The sequence below is a fragment of the Cydia amplana genome, chromosome 10 (assembly GCF_948474715.1).
Source record: "Cydia amplana chromosome 10, ilCydAmpl1.1, whole genome shotgun sequence".
NCBI classification, from domain to species: domain Eukaryota; kingdom Metazoa; phylum Arthropoda; class Insecta; order Lepidoptera; family Tortricidae; genus Cydia; species Cydia amplana.
This window is the reverse complement of record NC_086078.1, coordinates 7,805,249-7,827,987: the sequence shown is the minus strand read 5'-3', so window position 1 is coordinate 7,827,987 and position 22,739 is coordinate 7,805,249. Positions and strand designations below refer to the sequence as shown.

Genomic DNA, 22,739 nt, shown 5'->3' with positions numbered 1-22,739 from the left:
CTGGTCACGAACAGACTTTGGTGCAATTTAAAAGCTGAAAACTCATCAATTTTATCGAATAAAAGTTTGAGCGATGATAGATCTGTTAATCTGTTAGTGTAAGGCTTGAGTGGACGCTCGAGTTGGGCGTGCAGCGGGGCGGGGCGTGCGGCGTGCATGTTAAACAAATGCAAACGTATAGGAGCGGCCTTAGTACACGCTGCTCAAATTACTTGTGAGCCCTACGCCACGCTGCACGCCCCGCCGAACGCTCCGCTTTGAGCGTCCACTCAGGCCTTACACGTCAGCGTGTTTGGTATTATGCAAATAGAAATTTGAGTTTTTAGTGTTAGTAATGTTGAAATATCAAACGGTCATTCGTTTTTTAGATGTGTTAGTAAACTACATATAAACATGTTCATTATCGATCGAATAATTAATTATTATAATTAAGTTTTCATAAATATCGGTAACTAAATAAACTAGTTAAATACCTGCTACTTACATTTTGTGCCTACAGACCTGCTGTGCTTATTTAGTTTTCAATATATAATGTGACATGAATTTTACTTGGTATTGTTTAAATATGTATAATATATATTTAAGACTGATACACATACAATAATATAATGCCTACGCACTTACACAGTCTTGCCAAAAAGCGTATCTCTTAACATTAAACAATGAACTGAAGATAACACATTTTCATAATATTTGGATTGCCCGGAAGTTGTGGCCTGCTAATATATTTGCAACAAACTGAAATTATTTTGATGGTACAATTTGGTACATAAAAGTGTATGCTAACTTAGTAACGTTCTGCACGTTGACTGTGGATTCTATCCAAGTGGCAACAAAGTTGTTGTCGAGATGTTTAAAGTACGTTCGATTTAATAAACCGGAAATTGCTCATACCGGTTTTCATTTATGTTCTTAAATACCTACTAGAAAATTGAAATATTACCCTCCATTTATCACAAATGCTCATATAAATACTAGCGACTCGCACCGGCTTCGCACGGGTTAACAAATTTATACATAAACCTTCCTCTTGAATCATCACTCTATCTATTAAAAAACCGCATCAAAATCCGTTGCGTAGTTTTAAAGATATAGACAGACAGACAGATAGCGGGAAGCGACTTTGTTTTATACGGTATACACCCACTTGCCAGAATTTCATTTGCCATTTCATTTCATTTCATTTCATTTCATTTATTTCCCACATATAAGCTAACAGTATTTCACCAAAACGCTTACACGGTATAGGTACAATAAAAAATAAAAACTTAAAAGTAAACAGTTGTGGGTAACAGGCATGCAATAAAAATTAAGTCAGAGAATATACCAATTAATTACACAGAAATCACAGAATAAATAAATGTCGCTATCAATAAAAGTCATTAAACATAAACAAATAAAAAATAAGTCAATAAAAATTATAATAATACAATTCATTTACATAGAGTCGAGAACAGGTATGACAGCTTCTAGGAAAATGCCTAACTGGTTAGCAAAGATGTCGGCATCCGGGACCTGCATCAGCAGATTATTTATTAGTGCGATGGCCCGAGCGGAGGGCGCACTCGCAGCACGTACAGTCCGCGTCACAGGGCCTGCCAGTAGGCGCCTACGCCTTCGTGCGGGACGTGCGCCACCCGAAATCGAATCCCCTTCCATTGGACAGAAGCTGGGTAACGGAACAGCCAGCCCCACGCGGCCCAGGACACTAGGATTGTCGACTCTACCCCAGAACAAAGAGTGGAAATGCGCTACGAGGAGCTTTTTGCGCCTGAGTTCCAGAGAGTCCAGGCCAACCATGCCCAAGACAAAGCGGGAAGGGTAGAGAAAGGGATAGTAGCCAAACATCTTTTTATAGGCAAACCTGGCAAATTTGCGCTGCACTCTTTCAAGCACGAGCGTATACTTGGCCTCATGCGGATCCCACACGATAGCTCCATACTCCAACCGACTCCGAACATAGGCAAAATAGAGCGCCAACGCTGGCCTAAGACTTGTAAATTGGGCAGCTGTTCTAATGATGAACCCTAAAGTTTTGCACGCAGTTTTACAAGTCCCAGTTATGTGTTTTCGGAAGTCAAGCTGAGCATCCATAATAAGCCCAAGATCTCGTATATCAAAAACCCTTTCTAGCTCAGCACTGTTCAGGCGACACGGTTCAATGATAGGGTGCTTTGCCCTAGAGAATGTGATGACTTTACATTTAGTGGTGTTAAAAAGAATGTGATTCTCTTCACTCCATGCTACGACTGCACTGATATCATCCTGCAACCGTCCACAGTCAGAAGCACCTTTAATATCTAAAAAAAGTTTAAGATCATCCGCAAACAATAAGCATTTGGCAGCACTGACGACCTTCGGCAAATCGTTTATCATAATCAGAAATTGCGTTGGGCCGAGAGTGCTGCCTTGGCTCACTCCTGAGCGGGTAAAATAAGGCCGAGAGTTATAGCCTGCCAACCGGACAAATTGACTACGATTGCTTAGGTAGTTTGCAAAGAAGCACAACAAATTTGGAGCAAATCCTATCATTGCAAATTTTTCAAGGAGGATGTCATTATCTATTACATCAAACGCCTTCTTAAAATCGAAATATGCTGCGTCCACCTGGCGTCGACCATCCATGGCCATCGTGACATAGTCCACAAAGTCGCTAAGGTTGGTAGTAGTAGAGCGACCTTTGCGGAACCCATGCTGGCTATCGTCAAGCTGGGTAGATATCTGCCGAGTTATTTCACAGTCAAGGATCATCTCAAATAGCTTTCCGAAAACCGGCAGCACAGCAATTGGCCTATATCCCGCGACGTCCGATCCGGAACCGCTTTTAGGCACAGGAGTCACCCTGGATCTCTTCCAACAATCAGGATAGGTAGCAGTTTGCAAGGAACGATTATAGATGTGCAGGAGTGGAACCTCAAGTGCCGATATGCAGTCCCTAGCCAGAAACGGAGGAACCGCATCGGGGCCAGTCGAAGATCGAGGCTTCAGTCTGCGTGCCGCTCTGCGCAGCTCCACGGCACCGACGCTATCAATAGAGACACGCGTTGCGTCGTTCGTACTTTTACGTGCAGCTTTATTTGGATCTAATTGCGGTGCCTCTGATTGGAAAACACTGCAGAAATAATTGGCAAAAGCATCTGCAGCATCTTGCCCCGTTACTGCAACATCCCGGTATGTGTACACGTTAGATTGACGTCGGTCATTCCGCTTGCTCTTGACATGATCCCAAAATTTCCTGGGATCGCTTGTGATATTTCGTTCAATACGTTCCTTATAAAGTTGATACGCCTGATCTATTAAAAATTTAGCTTGTCCTCTATAATACTTATAAAGCTCACGATTGTATATTGAGCCAGTTTCTTTATACTTTTTGAAATGTATAAATTTATTACGAATATTTTGTATTATTTCCTTAGTATACCACGTTGGATAACAATACTTACAATTGCTAGAGGGTAGCCGATGTTTTTTTGTAGGTACATAATTGGAAAAACATGCCTTTAACTTGTTATAGAAAATATTACAAGCCAAGTCAACTTGCTGCTCCTCGCATACTTCGCTCCAGTCAGTTTTTGCAATAGCTTCGTAGAGCACACTAAGATCAGCTTTGCTAAAATCCCACTCCAGTTCAGGTAAGGGGTTCGGACTCGAGCGCCGCTCGACCTGCTTTCTACCTCGCGAGAGCTCGAACGTGGCCAGAAGTGGCGGGTGGTAGGCATCAGGGGGCACTAGTGCACAGACATCACCCGACACGTCCACTTGCTCAGGCCCTAAATCACTCAATACTAGGTCCAGGATACCTCCATATACATTACATACAGTGTTGTACTGACAAAACTTAGTAAATTCAAGAAACATATCAAATTCTTTTTTAACATTGGCACTGCAAGAGTTTAAATTAAAATCGCCGAAAATTAATATATTAGTATTAGGAAATTTACATATAATATTTTCTAGACAGTTTAAAACTTGAATATAAAGGTTGTCACTAATATTAGGGGGCAGATACACTACACAACAAACGAATTTAATAATATCTTTCCATCTCACGATAGCTACTAATAACTCCATATGATCTGTGAGCCCGTCCACATTCGTAACTACTTGAACACTGTAACAGTCGCGCACTGCAAGCAACACGCCTCCCCATCCTACATCACCGCAGCGATCCTTACGAAGCACAGTGTAACCGGGAGGAAACAACTCGGCGTCATAGACTGAACTAGTCAAAAATGTCTCAGTTAAGGCCACAATGTCGGACGGACAGACCAGTAAATTCTGGAAGAATACCTCAGTTTTTGAACGTAGCCCTCGAACATTCTGATAGTAAACTGAGATCGCTTTACTAAGTCGACGTTTGTTGTCCACTTTTGGTACGAAAGTTCTGCCGCCATGGCTTTACACAAATATCTTTTGCCCAATTTTCAGCTGCTAGCACTTGTTCAGAGTATTTTGGCGGGATACCTAGTTTGAATGATGCGTACTGCCCTCTAGCTTTTAGTTCGGCTACCGTACAAGCGCTACTCCCACATATTTTGATCAAATAGTCACGTACCTGGTCAACAGTTGTGCCTGGTTGCACATAGTACAAGTGCAAGTACTTAAGTCTCTCTGACGCCTCAAATGGGCACGTGGTACCCGGAGCAGCCGTGCCTCGCATAATCGACGGACGGCTCGAATCACCACTCAGTTTATCCATGTTTTCATACCTTTGTGAGGCTGCCCTGATAAGGGGTTGTTCTACCCGTTGTTGTGTGACGTATCTGAGGTCGGTATGCATCACGGTCTGCGACTGAGTCACCGGGAGCGAAGTGCCGGCGGCCGAGATATTGGCGGCTGCAGTAGCGGTGGTTGCTGTGGTGGCAGCAACAGCCGCGGCGGCAGGCGGGGCCTCAGGTGCGGCGACAAATGCGGCAAGGAGTGGAGCTTCGGGTGCGGGTGCAGGTGTAGTGGTGGTTTCTGCGGCGTGCACGTTAATGGATGCGGCTGCGGGTGCGGCAGTTGCAGGTGAGGCGGCTGTAAGTGTGGCAGCCACAGGTGTGGCGGTGAGTCCGGCGGCGGCATGCGTGGCGGCTTCACTATTCACCAATCTAGAGCCTCTAATAGTATTTTCGAGCAACGTTAACCTTTCTGATAGATGCGTTATTTTCTCCGTGAATATGTTGGTAAGGATGTTGGCCATAATTTCATTTGCCATAATAGTCAACAGCCATTATATTGTTTCCCATAATTACATATGCTATACTTATTGCTTACTATATTAGTCACGTGCCAGAAACTTTGTTTCCCATAAAATCAATTTCAATAATATCATTTGTCATCATCATTGTAAGCCATAATTATCACTAGCTATAATAACATTTGCCATTCAAATTGCTTCCCAGAAAGTAGGTTAGGTTAGGTTAGATCTGTGACCTCCTACAATATAAACCGGCTACCAGAAAGTAGGTTAGGTTAGGTTACAACTGCGAACAAACGAGCGAGCGAAGCGAGCGAGCAAGACTTTCCGGGGCACTCCGACTCGGATAGGTTAGGTTAGGTTCGATGTTAGGTCTTTTTTTTTGCGCGCCTTGCTCCGGCTCTTAGGGCGAAAATGCCAGAATTAATATTCTGTTAAATAGTATTATTACAATTAATAATATGGATAACAACACGTATGGCACTCGTACGTTCTGGAATCTAATATTCGGGTAAACAAAGAGTATGTCACATCATTGTTATGGTAAACAAGCAATTCGGGCAAAGCAAATTCGGGCTAATAAAAATTAATTAATAAAAATTAAAAAACACGACTGCAGTTTAAAAGCGAACTGAAAAGCTAAAAATAATTTTTAGTTATGTTAGGTACTCAACTTAATGAATGTAAAATATAATATATAGGTAAGTGTTCTGTCAGGGTCGTAAACAGCAAACGGAAAAGTTTAGGCTCATTTAGGATCGTGACTGTACCTGTATATTTTATTTCGATTGCAGTCGGGGACCTTGATATATTGAATTTTTCCCATTCACAGGTCCCCGACTGCATCGAAATAAAATATACAGGTACAGTCACGATCCTAAATGAGCCTAAACTTTTCCATTTGCTGTTTACGACCCTGACAGAACACTTACCTATATATTATATTTTACATTCATTAAGTTGAGTACCTAACATAACTAAAAATTATTTTTAGCTTTTCAGTTCGCTTTTAAACTGCAGTCGTGTATTTTAATTTTTAATTAATTAATTTTATTTTATACATTTTAGTGACCATACAAACCAACCACATTTTTTATATGATTTAAAGCACTTAAGTTGCTTCAAGGAGCTTTCATCATGTTGATATTTTGATATGTTAGCATAAAACGTACTTAAAAACCTAAATAGGTCGGACCCAAAAACCAGACGTATTGAAAAGTGCTATGGCTTAATATCTCTGCAACTACATAATTATTGGCTTTCGGCCTTCGCAATTAAGATACTTAGGGAAGCTGCAGAAAGCATGCACCTTTCTTACGTTCCGGGCCTTCGGCCCTACGCGAAGCTCGGCCTTCGGCCTTTGTAATTAAGAATCTTGAGGAAGCTACAGAAAACGTGCACCTTTCTTACGCTCTGGGCCTTCTGCCCTACGCGAAGGTCGGCCTTCGGCAATTAAGAAACTTGGAAAAGCTGCAGAAAGCGTGCACGTTTTTTACGCTCCGGGCCTTCGGCCCTACGCGGAGATCGGCCTTCGGCCTTCGCAATTAAGATACTTCGAGCTGCAGAAAGCGTGCACCTTTCTTACGCTCCGGGCCTTCGGCCCTACGCGAAGCTCGGCCTTCGGCCTTCGCGATTAAGATTCTTGGGGAAGCTACAGAAAGCGTGCACCTTTCTTACGCTCTGGGCCTTCCGCCCTACGCGAAAGTCGGCCTTCGCAATTAAGAAACTTGGAAAAGCTGCAGAAAGCGTGCACCTTTCTTACGCTCCGGGCCTTCGGCCCTACGCGAAGCTCAGCCTTCGGCCTTCGCAATTAAGATACTTCGAGCTGCAGAAAGCGTGCACCTTTCTTACGCTCCGGGCCTTCGGCCCTATGCGAAGCTCGGCATTCGGCCTTCGCAATTAAGATTCTTGGGGAAGCTGCAAAAAACGTGCACCTTTCTTACGCTCCGGGCCTTCGGCCCTACGCGAACCTTCGGCCTTCGCAATTAAGATACTTGGGAAAGCTGCAGAAAGCATGCACCTCTCTTACGCTCCGAGCCTTTGGCCCTACGCGAAGCTCGGCCTTCGGTATTTACAATTAAGAAACTTGGGGAAACTGCAAAAAGCGTGCACCTTTCTTAGGCTTCGGGCCTTCGGCCCTACGCGGAGCTCGGCCTTCGGCCTTCGCAATTAAGATACTTGGGGAATTTACAGGAAGCACGCACCTGCCTTACGCTTCGGAGCGTTCACCCTATGCCGAGTTCGGCCTTCGGCTTTCGTTATTAAAATACTCGTGGAAGTTGCAGGAAGAGCCCCTCTGTCTTAAGCTCCCAGTCTTTGCTTCTCGTAAAATATTGTTTCACAGCAGTAGCACGTGTGCCCCGGGATTTGCAAAATTTGTCGTGCAAAATTAAAATCATCATCAAAGACCTGCCTTCTACAGTCATGATAATAGTGTCTTCTATTCAAAGTCTCAAGTTAAATCTTATAATAAACAGCACAATATGTTTATTCAGAGTACCTGAGCATTTCTCAAGTAATTTGTACATTTCGATCACATCTTAGATTTCTATAAAAATTGGTATGCTGGTAAAGTACATGAAGCTGAACAATTTCCAGCATATTTCCCAAAATGTCCAAGAAAGTTTGTATGAAACATTCCTTTTTTGTTACCAAATGTGTAAGGAAACCTGGTAACAAAAAAGGATACAATTTTTTTGAGAAAGGCTTACCTAGTCAATCGTTCAAACCGTTCCTTTCGTATTTGACACTTTCGCAATTGAAAATAACGTAAGCGCCACGTATGACGTTGTCGTATATAGCTGCAAAGAGAAATGTCATTAGCGCGATGTAGAACATTTCGTATTTTCTCTCCAACGATACAATTAAACATATAACTTATATATATTCGTATGATCGCCTTAAAAAATCCTTTCTTTTAATATCCCATTCAATAGATTTAGACAATTCATTTATCTTTACGTTATACTTATATTTTGTAAAATCTTGTCCTACCAAATTAATAGTTTAAACCATATTTTGTGTACAGTTTTAGAATCGTCTTTCAAAATCCTTTATTTTAATACCCAACTCGATAGGTTTATAAGTTTTATTTTTGTTTCGGTTGCACAATTTGCAGTGCATAATCCGCCATATTGGTTTTGTGATGACGTCACATAGCCTATGTTACTCGGGATGACGTAAGGATTCCAATGATATCTCAAACACCTAAATCGGTTCAGGCACTTAGCTGTTACGGTGTAACAAAGAAACTTACATACCCACATACAAACATGAACCCTGAAAACAATACACTCTTTTTTTGGGGCAGTCGTGTAAAAATTATGGCATATGAGTATTATTTCATACAATTTTCGGACAAACAATAGACAACCGTTTTATACTATGTAGTGATTTGAAAACTGGGTTAAAATCGGTTTAACCCAGAACGAAAACTTCCGTACCGCTCTAGAGCGCAGCCCAATGTGCTAAAAACCTCCCTCTCGAATCTCTCAATGGTCCCTTTCGGCGAGGGTAACCAGATCTGATGTCAGGACTTTTTGCCATGTCATAAATTTTGATTTGTCAGTGATGATAAGTTACTTATCATCCTACTGTAGGAAACGAGGAATAGAGAAATAATAGAATATTTGGTAGAATAAGTAATACTTCGTTTCTTTTAGGGATGGTACAAATCAGCTTATTATTTTGTACACGCTACTATAGTTTCTTTTTTGAGTATTCTACCATAATATCTTTACCATTTCCTGCCAGGTAGATCCGAGCCGATAACGAGCCGTAAGAAAAAAGCTATGTCAATGCTGCTAGGTGAAATTATTTCTTATCACTTTTTCTTTAGTCAATACTCGTTAAATTAATGAGTATCTCCGTTACTATAGTTAAAATTAAAATTACCTGATTAAAAACAAAGTTCCCAGGATTTTTCAAACTGTATGTAATGGTGTGGTAACCCTACTCGGCGCCGTGACTTATCACACCCAGCCTCCGCTAAACACATTTGCGTTTTATTTGTGTCTTCTACAATATTCAGGGTAAATACGTTTTACCTATAGCTTTTAGCTGTGATTTTAGTTTTTTTTATGTCGCTGGGGATATTTTGTGGATGTAAATGTTATAGGTATTATACTCGTATTGTTACACGGAGTGGAAATTGAGTTGGAAATGTATTCGACATTAGAGCAGTCAGTTTCTAATGATTTCAGAAATTAATATTATCTATTTAAAGCAATATTCGATACATTACTACCGTTATTCATAAACATCTGTCAAATCTACCAAACCGTTGGTAATAGTTTATCCCTATCCGTCATTTAGACATTCCTGTTTGTTAGAAAGAGATAACATAAAAAAGCGGCCAAGTGCGAGTCGGACTCGCCCATGAAGGGTTCCGTATTTAGGCGATTTATGACGTATAAAAAAAAACTACTTACTAGATCTCGTTCAAACCAATTTTCGGTGGAAGTTTACATGGTAATGTACATCATATATTTTTTTTAGTTTTATCATTCTCTTATTTTAGAAGTTACAGGGGGTGTCCCACACATTTTACCACTTTGGAAGTGTCTCTCGCGCAAGTTTAGAAAAAAATGATATTAGAAACCTCAATATCATTTTTGAAGACCTATCCATAGATACCCCACACGTATGGGTTTGATGAAAAAAAAATTTTTGAGTTTCAGTTCGAAGTATGGAGAACCCCAAAAATTTATTGTTTTTTTTCTATTTTTGTGTGAAAATCTTAATGCGGTTTACAGAATACATCTACTTACCAAGTTTCAACAGTATAGTTCTTATAGTTTCAGAGAAAAGTGGCTGTGACATACGGACGGACAGACAGACGGACAGACGGACAGACGGACAGACAGACAGACATGACGAATCTATAAGGGTTCCGTTTTTTGCCATTTGGCTACGGAACCCTAAAAAGGGGGTTTATAAGAGGTTGCTAAGTTTAATGAATAAGGGGGTCAGACCTTAGCCGCAGTAAATGCCCAGCTAACGGCCTGATATTATATTTTACAAGTTAAAAAAAGGAACTGTTATAAAATGTTCCAAGTACCGTAAAATGGGGTGAGTAGGGCCAAAACTGAAATTCAAACCTCGATAACATTTTATTATTACATATGAAAACTGAATGGTGTATATAATAAGTGTTCCGGACGTTTGTATTTTAGTTTTTATTTTATTTTGGGTAGTTCCATTTCATAACTTTGACGATAAAGAGGAAAACCCACCTCACCCCGTAGTGCCTCGTATTTGGGTTTTCATACAAAGGTGATTTTGGAACATTGTTGGATCGATTTTTTTTATTATGCGTATTACTATAGCTCCATTTTAAATTGGAATACATTATTTTTATAGCAGTAGCCATAAAATCCCTTCTCACCCCTCTCTCAAACCTTCTCTCCCCATTCATAACCCACTTCTCCCCGCGAAACCTACTCACCCCGTTTTACGGTACCGTAAAAGTATACATTTTAGTGTAGGAAAATAAAGCCTATTCATCATGATGGCGCCCAAAATGTCGGCACACGTGGAGGCAAGTCAACAAGGTCCCTGGCCGCAGCCCGTTTTCACGGACCATGAAAAAAGGTACGCTAATTGTACCTTTTTTAATTAAGTTATCCTTTTTATTGCTGATGTGTATCTTTTTGATTGCGGAGACGTTGTGCAGAAATTCGTAGGTCTTGCATAATTATGTTTGCGGGATTACATTGATTATGTACGGTTTAAGCTACCTTTGTTCGTGTTAGTTTGTGCTGTTCTAAGCCATTTAGAATCTTAAATACGACTTTTTGGCTTAAGGTAGCATTTGGGGTGTTGTGTAGGAATATTAGTTAAATAAACATGTTTACTATCGCAACTAGTAGATTATACGAGTATTTACCTACTTTTGTGAGTATATGGGAAATACTCATTTTCCAGTTACCTACCTAAGTAAATCATGATGATTTTATTCATGTTAACGAAACGTCATCGGAGATTGACAATTTAATTTTCAAAATAAAATTAACTTAACTATATTGATAAGTAAGTAAGTAATTTGTCTAAATGACGTTTACTCGTATTACTTAAAACTGCGCCGTGGAATGAGATTCTTTCGAGTCACATTTTTTCTGAAAGTATTGGTTGGACTTCCTGTTGAAGGAGTTTAATACGTACTCCTTGCTCTATAGATAACGGTCTTACGGAATATTTATTTATGTGTAACAAGCCAAATCGTTGTCATCTTTCCTCGGCATTTCTATATGTATTGTTTCCTATACGATACGATCATTTATTGATAAAAAAATAAATATGTTTACATTTTCCTATTTTCCAATAGGAATATCAATTGGTTGGTATATGCGCTTATTATGAAAAATTCACAAGTAGATCAGTAACAATATTAACCCTTTAATTACTCCAGCTCACAGACGTGACTGTGGCGCCGCGTGTTTTTATTAATTGCCACTACAAAGAGACAAGTGCGAAGTGAAGTGGTTGGCAAACACGACTTGCTAAATATACATACAATGTCACATTAACAAGGTTTTATGTAAGAAGTAATATGCTTTTAGCGCATCATTTAATCTGGCCCATTTTTCATATTTATATTTTAGTTAGATATTATTTCACGTAGGTAGTTTCTAACAAAAAAGCAAATGTGACTTTGGCATGCGAGCCAAAGACGAAAAAAAGCGTAAGTAGTGGATAGTCAACCGACTGTACGTTTAATTCATAATCCTCCTGTTTTCACAGTGTTTGTTGACAGTAAGAATCACGTTCCTTCAATATGAAGCAGTGACTAGTAAATAAATTATATAATCCACAATCAAATGTATTATATTCCTCCATACCACACCACGTTCCTCGCGTGCTTTTGAACTATTTTTCCATTTTAGCTTTATACGTTTAAAATCTGTTATCTACTGATGTTTACGACTCTAAACGTAAAATCCGACTTTCATGGCCGCTGCCTCTCATATGCACAAAAATACAAAGCGTAATAAAACTCATTGTTTTTCTAGCTGTAAGTTTTCATGTGAAAAAATGTTTTTTAAGGATATTATTATTTAAGGTCCAATTTAGTTTTAACATTTTAAAATTTAAAACCATTTTCTTAGAGCTCTAAATGCTTTAAATCTACTTAAGTGATTATAACTGTGGTCAATCAAGGCCAATTTCACGTTTTAGCGTTTAGCAGTAGATTGGTAGTTTAGATATGTCGCAGTCGGATCGAATAATCCGCCGTATTACATTACGGCTAGCCGTTTTACAAAACAGGGGCGTTTTGAAATGCGGCGGTTCGACGATTAGCCGGATTGAATGCGGCTGAATGAAAATCCGCCGGAATGTATTCGGCGCCATACGTTCTTCAACACGGCTAGCCGTAATGTAATACAGCGAGTCATTTAGCCGCCGCTTTGACAGTTTTTAGTTCCCATTTTTAACACTCGTGGCGCTGCCTGACATAACAACAACAAACTCTGGGGTGTCCATCAAATCTGGAGTTCGTCGGACTGTTTCTTTTCGACCGAAAGAACTGGTCACTCTACAATCTAAATATCTACATACGATGCGGCTAAACGTAGGCCGCCTTATTGAAGAACGTATCGCAATGACAATCCGGCTAATCGTCGAACCGCTGCATTTCAAAACGCCCCTGTTTTGTAAAACGGCTAGCCGTAATGTAATACGGTGGATTATACGATCTGACTACGACAGATACACAAATAACTAAAATATTAAATTTATATTTAATGTCATCTACAACATTGACGATTCTCGCGGCGTTGTATGCGTGTTGTCAGTCTTTTTTGTTTACTAAACTGATGACGTTTCCCTCAAGTAACGAAGGCCCGTTCTTGATATAGCTACGCGTGTGTAGGGAACAGGGTACGTTAATATTACGATCAAGGGCGGTAGTTTGTGATTGATCACTTCGATATTACATCAATATTTTTCTTATTCCATTGTTGCGTCCGCAGTAGCCGCCGGTCATATATCACTGTTGTGTTGTGCCCACCGACACAGCGGTAATATTATTGCAGTATCTTTCTTACTAATGCCTACATATGTATTATGTAGTTGTTTCGTTTGCATTGTTAAAGGGTTGAACAGATTGAGTTATAGTTTTATTTTCTGTCTTTGGACTGTACTTACAAACAAACCGTTATTTTTGGTCAAAAGTTGTCAGGCAGGTAATTCCTACAAATATTGAGTACTTTAAAGTAATTAATTTGTTTAAACAAATAGATAAGAAGCCTCGTTTAACATCGATTGAAGTTAACCATCATTAATACCTTCTTCTTAATCTTTAAAGCACATAAAATTGGTCCTTGGGATTTTGGTTAGGAAAAAGTGTCTACATTGCGTAATAAAGATACAATCAAACGTCAATGGGAAAAGATACAAATCATTTATTTATGTGAAAAATGTTTACATGACCTTACAGACAGATCCAATGCGCCATGAAACTTAACATTAACATATACCACGCAGGTCCAGTTACAAACAAACAATTACAAATAACACAATTACAATTTCAAACCAGTAAATCATCAGGTATCTAATGTTTTACTGGTTTGAAACATTGACTGTGCAAGCATGTGATCTGGCTGATATTTATAATCAATTTACGTTCTGCCATTTACTGCGAACATAAAGGTTTTTAGTGCAGAAAAGAAAATGTATGATTTCATATGTATTTCTTATACATTTTAACGATTTAAATTAATCGACATATTTAAATTTAACCAATTTAAGGCGTAGCGCTACGACTCGTAGCATATACAAGCATATTATATTCGGCAGCATTTTTCCGCAAGTAAAAAAAACCTATGTTCGTTTTTGTTAAATATATGGCCTGGAGACCTATTTAGTATTACTGATATGAAACGGTCACGATCGTTGTTCATAACAAGGTTATAATGTTAGAATCGACCTTAGCATTGACTTTCACCAATACAGTCAATCGTTTTGTATTTCCATGGTTCGATAATTTGGTAATTTATTGTAAATAAAACTTGATTGTTGGCTTTCTTTATCTTATATATTGTATTGTACCCTTACAAATTATTCTCTACTTTTCAGAACGCTAACACTATTTATATCCTCATATTAATTGCATATAGAAGCCAGTGGCAGGAAGCCAGCGATTTATCTAAGTAGAAAATTAAACCAAAGTCTGTATTTTAGCGACAGTGTGTTGTTTGTCACAATCACTGGGGGTTTAGGCACGTTTAGCGTGTTCACGCGAGCGACGGACAAACATATCGCTCTCGGTGACCGGGCAGCGTTTGCAAACACAAATAGTAGGTGGTATGTATTTAGGTTCCCACTGGTTTGCATGGGAGTAAGTATATAGCCTGAAGCTCTTAATTTAACAGGTTATTACACACTGCCAATCTAATGCCGCTTCAATCTTCTTCTTCGATTTAGCTCCAGCGAGCTCTCAGATTAACAACAGTGGGGAACATATTACCTTACCACGGAGGATACAAATATTTTTTCAGGTTCGATGTAGTGTATAAGATATATTATATACTCTAAATATATTGTATTATATCTTATAAGCTTATAACACTTACTTTGTACCATTACACATATAATTAATTCATGTTCTTATAAACATAATTCGTACCATACATATTAAAATGATGCCAACATTTTACATTTGTCAACATAGTACCTATTAACACCTACCTCCAACTTTCAAAAAAAAATCCCATTGGTAACTTCCTATAGAATAATCTAAAGGAAGGTTATCTGGAAGAGATCGCTTTTTAGCGATAAGACCGCCTGTTGTTTACCCTCTTCTTTTCTGTATCCTTTGTATTGTTTTCCGTAATGAAGTGTGCAATAAAGAGTATTTGTATTGTATTGTATAGTATATATTTAAATTTCCAATAATCCTTTTCATATAATTAGGTACGTTTTCCTTCCTAACAAACTAGTTTGAATAGTTTCGAATTTCGATCGACTCAAGTGCATTGCAAGTATAAAGTAATAACTGACATGTCTTCAAACTTACCTTGCTTTAGGTGAAGCATAACATAACTCACAAAACTAAGTACTTTATACGCCCTAAGCCAAAAGTTAACATATTATCATACCCGAGTAGCGAACACCACCTCCTTTAATCCAACACCGTGTGCCCTATAGACTAACTTGATGCTATGTTCCCCAGGTCTCACAGAGCAGTCAGAGAGTAAGCTACTTACATACAAACTAAGCATGAACTTCGCACTAGCGTTTCAAATTTACACCCCTCATACTACCGCCCCTTGTGTTTATTACTCGCCAACATGCATGTAGTTTTCAATCAACTTGTAATGTAAAATAAAGTTGATTCAAAAAACCATAGGCCGTTACAATAACGTACTCCCCTTTTTTAGAATTTGGATTTTTATGTTATATGTATCTACTCAGAGTCATCAACTCATCAGGTCATAATAGTACAGTGTACCAAAGTATAAATTTACAATGAAAATGGAGTAAAAATCCATAAAATATCAAAATAGCTTTACAGAAAATTCAACATTAAATTTCCAATATTTCAAAAAATGGGGGAGGTATGTTTTATATAGAACACTGATGCTTAAGGTCATTCCTATCAACTACGTTGATATTTAATTAGCCTTAAAAATCCTTACATGCATTATTAGTTAACTAAAGATTGAGTTTAAATTGTCAATAAACACAATTGGGTATTATTGGTGCGTAGTTCGTAGGGGAGGGTCGCAATGACTTCATACATTAAACTCATTTGCAAGTAAAATAGTGTATTATAGTCAGTATAGTCACTCGTATTCAGGAATAATTTAATTAATCTGTAGTATTTAATGCTCCTCATATGCTTCGGGACGCAATACACTAAATTTATATTTTAAAGTGTTCCTTTAGCATCGATAGATTAGATATCGATAGTTTTTATGATGTCACCGCTACCTACCGTGGAAATGAAGGTACTCGATTTGAAATGTACTTATAATATCTCGTACAAAATGATCTCGTAGATTATTTCGTTTGTGGCAAAATACCAATTTTATAGAATTTTCATTTTCCAATTTCTTTAATATTGATTTTTTTTTGTTCCTGGTTATTAGTTTCATATTTATTAATTTTCATAACATAAGATTCGATAGAAATAAATAGACTGGTTATTTTCCCCAAATTCTGGTACCATAAACTTGCTAAATAATATTAACGAGAAAACATTTTGACCTATTTTACTTTGATCTTAGCCACTCGAGAATATCGATAGCCAGATCGATAAAACCTATCGATATTTTGGGAACACTAAAATCTAATACACTTAGTTGCAAATCGATTCAGCCGGATTATATTTCTTAGCAACGTGCGTCATCGTCACTCCGTTTTATTAATGATGAAGATATTTTTTATCGTACTACATTGTAACTGTTTCAGACGTTATCAAATTGATTGCAACTTAGTGCTAAGGCGAATTTTCAATTTATTTGACATTGATTAATGAAATAGTATTACTAAGGGGTAGCTAGCTTGTAAGATATCCATTGTCCTCTTGTTCTCTGGCATGACGTAGACCTAAATAGAGTATATCTATGGCACCTACAAGAACGTGGTAGTCCCTATTCTATACCTACCGTTTTAGAAATTCATACGTAGTTTACAAGTGACTGACACTTGTTTTATCTCATTATTTATTCAAAACTTCATTGTAGTACGTTTCAGTAGACATTTAAAAATAATAGTTAGGTACGTAAAACAAAATTACTACACAGTACACATATGTAGTGCATTATTAATAATAGATTTTTATAGTCTTTAGCAACTAGAACTCTATTTACAGTATACATACATAATTGAGGCTGTGAATGGTAAGTAAATTTGATTTAATGTTTCACTAATCTACTGTATTCACTTAGATATAACAATCGTATATTCAACTCGGATATTGATTTTATAAAAGGACTGGTAGCCTGATTCTAATTTTTGACGTTTAATATTAAAATTAGAAACAGGCCGTGGGTTTCCGTGACCCAAAATTAAAAATATTTCAGCACTGGCAATTTTACATACATTTTAAGGATGAATAAGATAGAACATTACCTATTAGCTAGTGGTTATAGCGGCAGCTGCGAACGCAAAAGACACCGGTTCGATCCCAGCCCCAGACTATTTTTCTTTCGTATATTAGGTAGCGGTGGTGGCCGAGTGGATATGACGCCTGACTTTCAATCCGGAGGTCGCGGGTTCAAATCCTGGCTCGTCCCAATGAGTTTTTCGGAACTTATGTACGAAATATCATTTGATATTTACCACTAGCTTTTCGGTGAAGGAAAACATCGTGAGGAAACCTGCATACATCTGCGAAGAAATTCAAAGGTGTATGTGAAGTCCCCAATCCGCATTGGGCTAGCGTGGGGACTATAGCCCGAGCCCTCTCGCGCATGAGAGAAGGCCTGTGCCCAGCAGTGGGACGTATATAGGCTCAAATTATTATTATATATATTAGGTACATACATCTATTTCAGTTTTTAAGAAGGATCAGATTCTAAGGCATTCTCAGTTTAGAATTCGAACCAGCCAATAAAATAAAAGCTTTAGAAAACTTTAAGGAAGTTTGAGATTCAAGTGGCGTTTCAGCTCGTTAGGTCGGCAATGCATCGGCGAGAGGTTGACCACTCTCCGCAAATGGACACTCGTCTTTGTTACAAAGAGATCTGAGACCTTTTGTTGAGTTTACGAGCTTGATAAAATTTTATTGGAGTTTAGAAATTTTGCGGATTTTTTAAAACATTAATGTTGTTCAAATAAAATACTTATATACAAAATTTCTAAAAATAAACACCAAGAAACTCGAGCAAGTTTTAATGTTTGCATATTAATTGTACGGTCTGGTCCAGGCTTCAGAAAAAACGTCGAATATTATACTATAATTATTATATAGGTAGGTACATTATTACTCCTCGTTACTCGTTTTTTGTATGCTTTACGATATTTTGCACTAGTCCACGTCACTTGTTCTTTCTTCATTAACTGAAGTAATGGAAGCCTCGATACAGCTACATATAGAAACGATTTTGATTGACATGCAACAAGCTTAAATCTTAAGGTTTTCGGGTAAGGAAATAGACTCCCTGCTGGGGTGGAGGGTGTGACACAGTCACTGTCATTAAAAATCGTACATAATCGAAAATTATGTTTACTTGTTTTTATATTATACGGTTGTTTAGTATCTGGCCACAATATTTAAAATATTTAAATTCATATGACCTTCATTACCTAGAGAGTATGCATAAAAATACTTAAAAATACTTGTATTATGCTTGTTATCTTAAACTAATTTATGAACACATATATTACATTAAAAATAAATAAATAAAGAGATTTATAAATTCGCACATGTCAAATACAGTCATCATCTTCCTCGCGTTGTCCCGGCATTTTGCCACGGCTCATGGGAGCCTGGGGTCCGCTTGGCAACTAATCCCAGTAATTGACGTGGGCACTAGTTTTTACGAAAGCGACTGCCATCTGACCTTCCAACCCAAAGGGTAAACTAGGCCCGTATTGGGATTAGTCCGGTTTCCTCACGATGTTTTCCTTCACCGAAAAGCGACTGGTAAATATCAAATGATATTTCGTACATAAGTTCCGAAAAACTCATTGGTACGAGCCGGGGTTCGAACCCGCGACCTCCGGATTGCAAGTCGCACGCTCTTACCGCTAGGCCACCAGCGTTTCCAGACATGTCAAATACAATCTCAGCATTAATTGAGACATAATACCCACATTAAAACTTTTCAAAATCATGCAACTTCCACAATACATCTCGGCCTTGTCGGTTTTTTTCCGGTTTACATTCTTGCCAAGAACCGCGGTGTAACCACAAAAGTTCACCAAACAAATTTAACTTAAGAAAGTTTCATTGAATTAAGTCATTGTGTTGGAATCCCGGCTTTTCACTTTGATGACAGCATTAGGGAATTGCCCAGAATTTAACAGTGCTAGCCTTCGGCAAACCAGGCAAAAAAAAAATGTTGATCAATAAAGAATAATTTTGGCAGGGAAATACGAATTACTTTACAAAAACATGGCTTTCAAAAGAAAACTAAATAAATCCACAATAAACAAATAATCCATAATCCAAGTCGTAGTAATGAACTTTAAAAACCTTTTAAATAAACCTTTTTCATAATAACATTAAGCGCGCGCTCCGAAACGGACCCGCCACTCACAACTTTGTTATTAAGCAAAAAAACATTATTTTTCCTTTTGCATTTCTTTTCGAGTTTATTACTACAATGTTGTATCGCTGGGATCCCTGGATACCAAGGCGTTGACGGAAATTTTCATACTGTTTATTAGGGAAATTGTTCCTGTATTGGCGCTGGATGAAATTGGGGGCAATCGCGTTGGCGACAATAATAACTGAAGGCCCTCTGGGTGTATATTTCGGGAGAAGCAGTCCTTTGGTTCCAGACTTACTTAACGATAGGGCGGAAAAAAATTAAGCAGAATTTATACTTCTGAAAACTTGTGAAAATTAGTGCCATCATATTTTATATGATTTATGTATGCTATTTGATTGTCTGCGATAAGTATTTTTAAAATAGGTAATTCTATAAAAGAAGAAAAAAAGTAATTTCTTAAATTATGCCAGCGCTTTGTCACAGTAATTCAATGTAAAAACTAAAACCAGACGATCCATTGAAACAATTTAAATTTTAATATCTTTAATGCGGGTTCGTGGCCATCTTGGATCGAGTTAAGGCGGCTCAAAGGCGTGATGAATACTACGTGCTCATGAGAAAAGGCTTATTCGCTATTAATTTGCCATGTATTTACGTCCTTTTTAACTAGGATTGTAGAATAGTTTTGCAGAGGAAAGGGAATTTGCTGTTAGGAATAGGCTTAGTTATTACAGAGGTTACAGCTTAAAAGGTATAAAGCGATCTCTGATTATGCGTAGTTCGTATGGATCTCAAAGCCAGGTAGTTTGCCTAAACTAAAGTGATGTGGATGTACTATAGGAATGCTTAGCTTCAGCTAACTTCATACATATTTAGATATATTATGTATTAAATTGCTGAGCACCTAAATCTAAACCAAGACAGATACCTATTCACTTTGACTAATTTACTGAATCAGAAGTGACTGAGTTCAAAGGAAATTTTAGAGTTGAATATTGTTTTACTCGTATTTTTTAAAATAAATCAAGAAGAATAGAATATCATAATAAATCAAATAGAAAATATCAGACAGTTAAAGATCTTAAATGTTTAGTTTTCAAATTTACTTTCGACTTCAAATTTATTCACTAAGGCAAAAGTTCAAACTTAAAAATACTCGTATTATGCTTGTTATCTTAAACTAATTTATGAACACAATATAATTTACGAATAGAAAAATTAGGTATGTATATGCCTAACAGTGAATTTCTTTGTAAAATAACAGATTGCGCAAGTTCACTTTTGTGGAAAATTTCAACAATAATATCACAAAGCAATCTCAGTAGTCCTGGAACCTAGGTAATATTACTCCGCTAGGAGCTCAGTTTTTCATCAATTTGAAGCAGACCTAATAAAGTGTACCTGAACTTTCCGTGCGCTGAGTCCTCTACTATTAAGCTCTCTAGAGTTTTATTATTATTAGGCGTTACAAAGCACACGGCTCTCAATAGAGAAATCTTCATGGTTGCAGTTACAGCTTCAAGAGTTTATGTCTTAAATTATTCATAATGATATTAGCTATAATATATAAGTTCGTTTAAATATTCCCTCAAAAATAATAACGTAGGCAAGGGCCATTCTACTTTTGTACAACTTTTTACTCGACTTGCAAAGTGTACAAACTTAGATCGTTACAAAGTAGGTTACCCGTAAACTTAAAATAAAACATAAAGGGGAACGCCTATGGGAATTAACAAGAAGAAGACAACGGGGATCAAAGGGAGTTGTATTTATTTTAAGATAACAATATTATCCAGATATTAACGCTTAATAAACACTTACTTACTTAAAGCATTAAACCAACTAAGCTAAGCTTCTTAACGCTGTAATCAAGTAACTGCATTACTAAAGGAAATTAGATCACACAAAAACAAAAACTATTAAATTTTCCCATTTCGGGAACAACTACTAATAAATATTAGAACCTATATGGATAACCCATAGGTCCATTAACAACATATTGGTATTAGACAATTTAGACGTAGGTAAAACTATTAAAACGGATTATATCGCGTATATTGAATTTATACTACATCCCGACGTTTCAAGTTTTATTTCATGAGTAACTATCGCGGTAACCGAAGACAATCTTAGACATATGTAGATGTTAAGGATTTCATGAATATATATAGATAGATAAATGAAATGGAACTTAATACTCGTAATATCCCAACAATAGTACATTATAAAGACAAAATCTTCCTTAGAATCTTATGTAAGTAAATGCATATTAATTTTAATACTTATGAATTAATTTAAGTTTTAATGAGAACATTTTGCAACACAAGGAAAATGCGAATAATTATGCGTCTTAACGTAAATAAAACTTAATTACGAGTATCTCCCGCGGACAGTTAAAAAGTAATTAAAATGTGATATCACTAGACAAGAATTTTGCCGCTGTATTTTTATATTCCGGGCGGCTGTAATTAATCTAAGCTGGCACACAGTTTATTCAGGTCAGATTTAAGCTGAAAGTGTAACTCTGGGATGTAAATAACTGACATTTTACCAAATATTGCTGATTTTATAATATTGTATGTATGGCACTTTATTGCACTTAAACTTAAACAAGTTTACACTAGTGGCTCTGTGAGCTGTAGACCTCGCGAGCTTAAGCAGCAGAGCTTAAAACTGAATAAATGTATGGCAAAAATATTTATTAAAATATAGGTATAGTACATGTAATATAAACAAAAAATTAAAAAGTACATAAAGCTACAAACAAAAATTAAACGAATACGCTTAACCCGCGCTTGATAAATAAAAAATACAAATTTTTTTTTTATAAAAAAATAAAATAAAAAACAACTATCCGAAATTTAAGTATAAAAAAAATACAAAAAGTTATGTAGCAGTATACAATTACTGGGGATGGAACCAGGGACCTCCCGATGCAAACAAAAAAAGCGAACGTTTGCAAAATACGCCATTATAGTTCTTACTAAAGCTGACGAAATTTAGCTACTCATTCTCAAGTAAAAACTAAATATCAAAATACCGCCAAAACCAGAGATACAATTTTTCTGAATTTTTGGCCATTTAATCTATAAACATATCTCAAAAAGAAAAAACTCTTATGATACCGATACGACTATTTGTTTAGGCGGGAGCTATCACGACTCCGCCATTTTGAAAAATTTCCAAAAACCGGATCGACAAAAAAAAATTATTTAGTCATAGAATTCGGTCACAAAATTTCACGAAAATCGGTTAAGAATTGCGACCTGTAGAGGAGAACATCCGGACATACAAAAGCAAAATGCCCGAGTCCGCTACGCTTCGGTCAATAAAACTGACCAAAACAAAGTAAAATGTACTATACATACAGTACACAAAGGCGAAATTATCCCTAAAAG

The 22,739-nt window shown here is 37.4% G+C and overlaps 1 protein-coding gene across 1 annotated transcript in view; it reads left to right on the top strand.

The window, feature by feature from the left end:
* The window catches only part of LOC134651677 (Kv channel-interacting protein 4), a 159,317-nt gene that overhangs the window by 38,129 nt on the left and 98,449 nt on the right, over positions 1 to 22,739 (top strand). Inside the window, exon 3 of the mRNA XM_063506776.1 lies at positions 15,351 to 15,371. Within this exon, the coding sequence (XP_063362846.1) occupies positions 15,351 to 15,371 (21 nt within the window). The remainder of the gene's footprint in view (positions 1 to 15,350; positions 15,372 to 22,739) is intronic.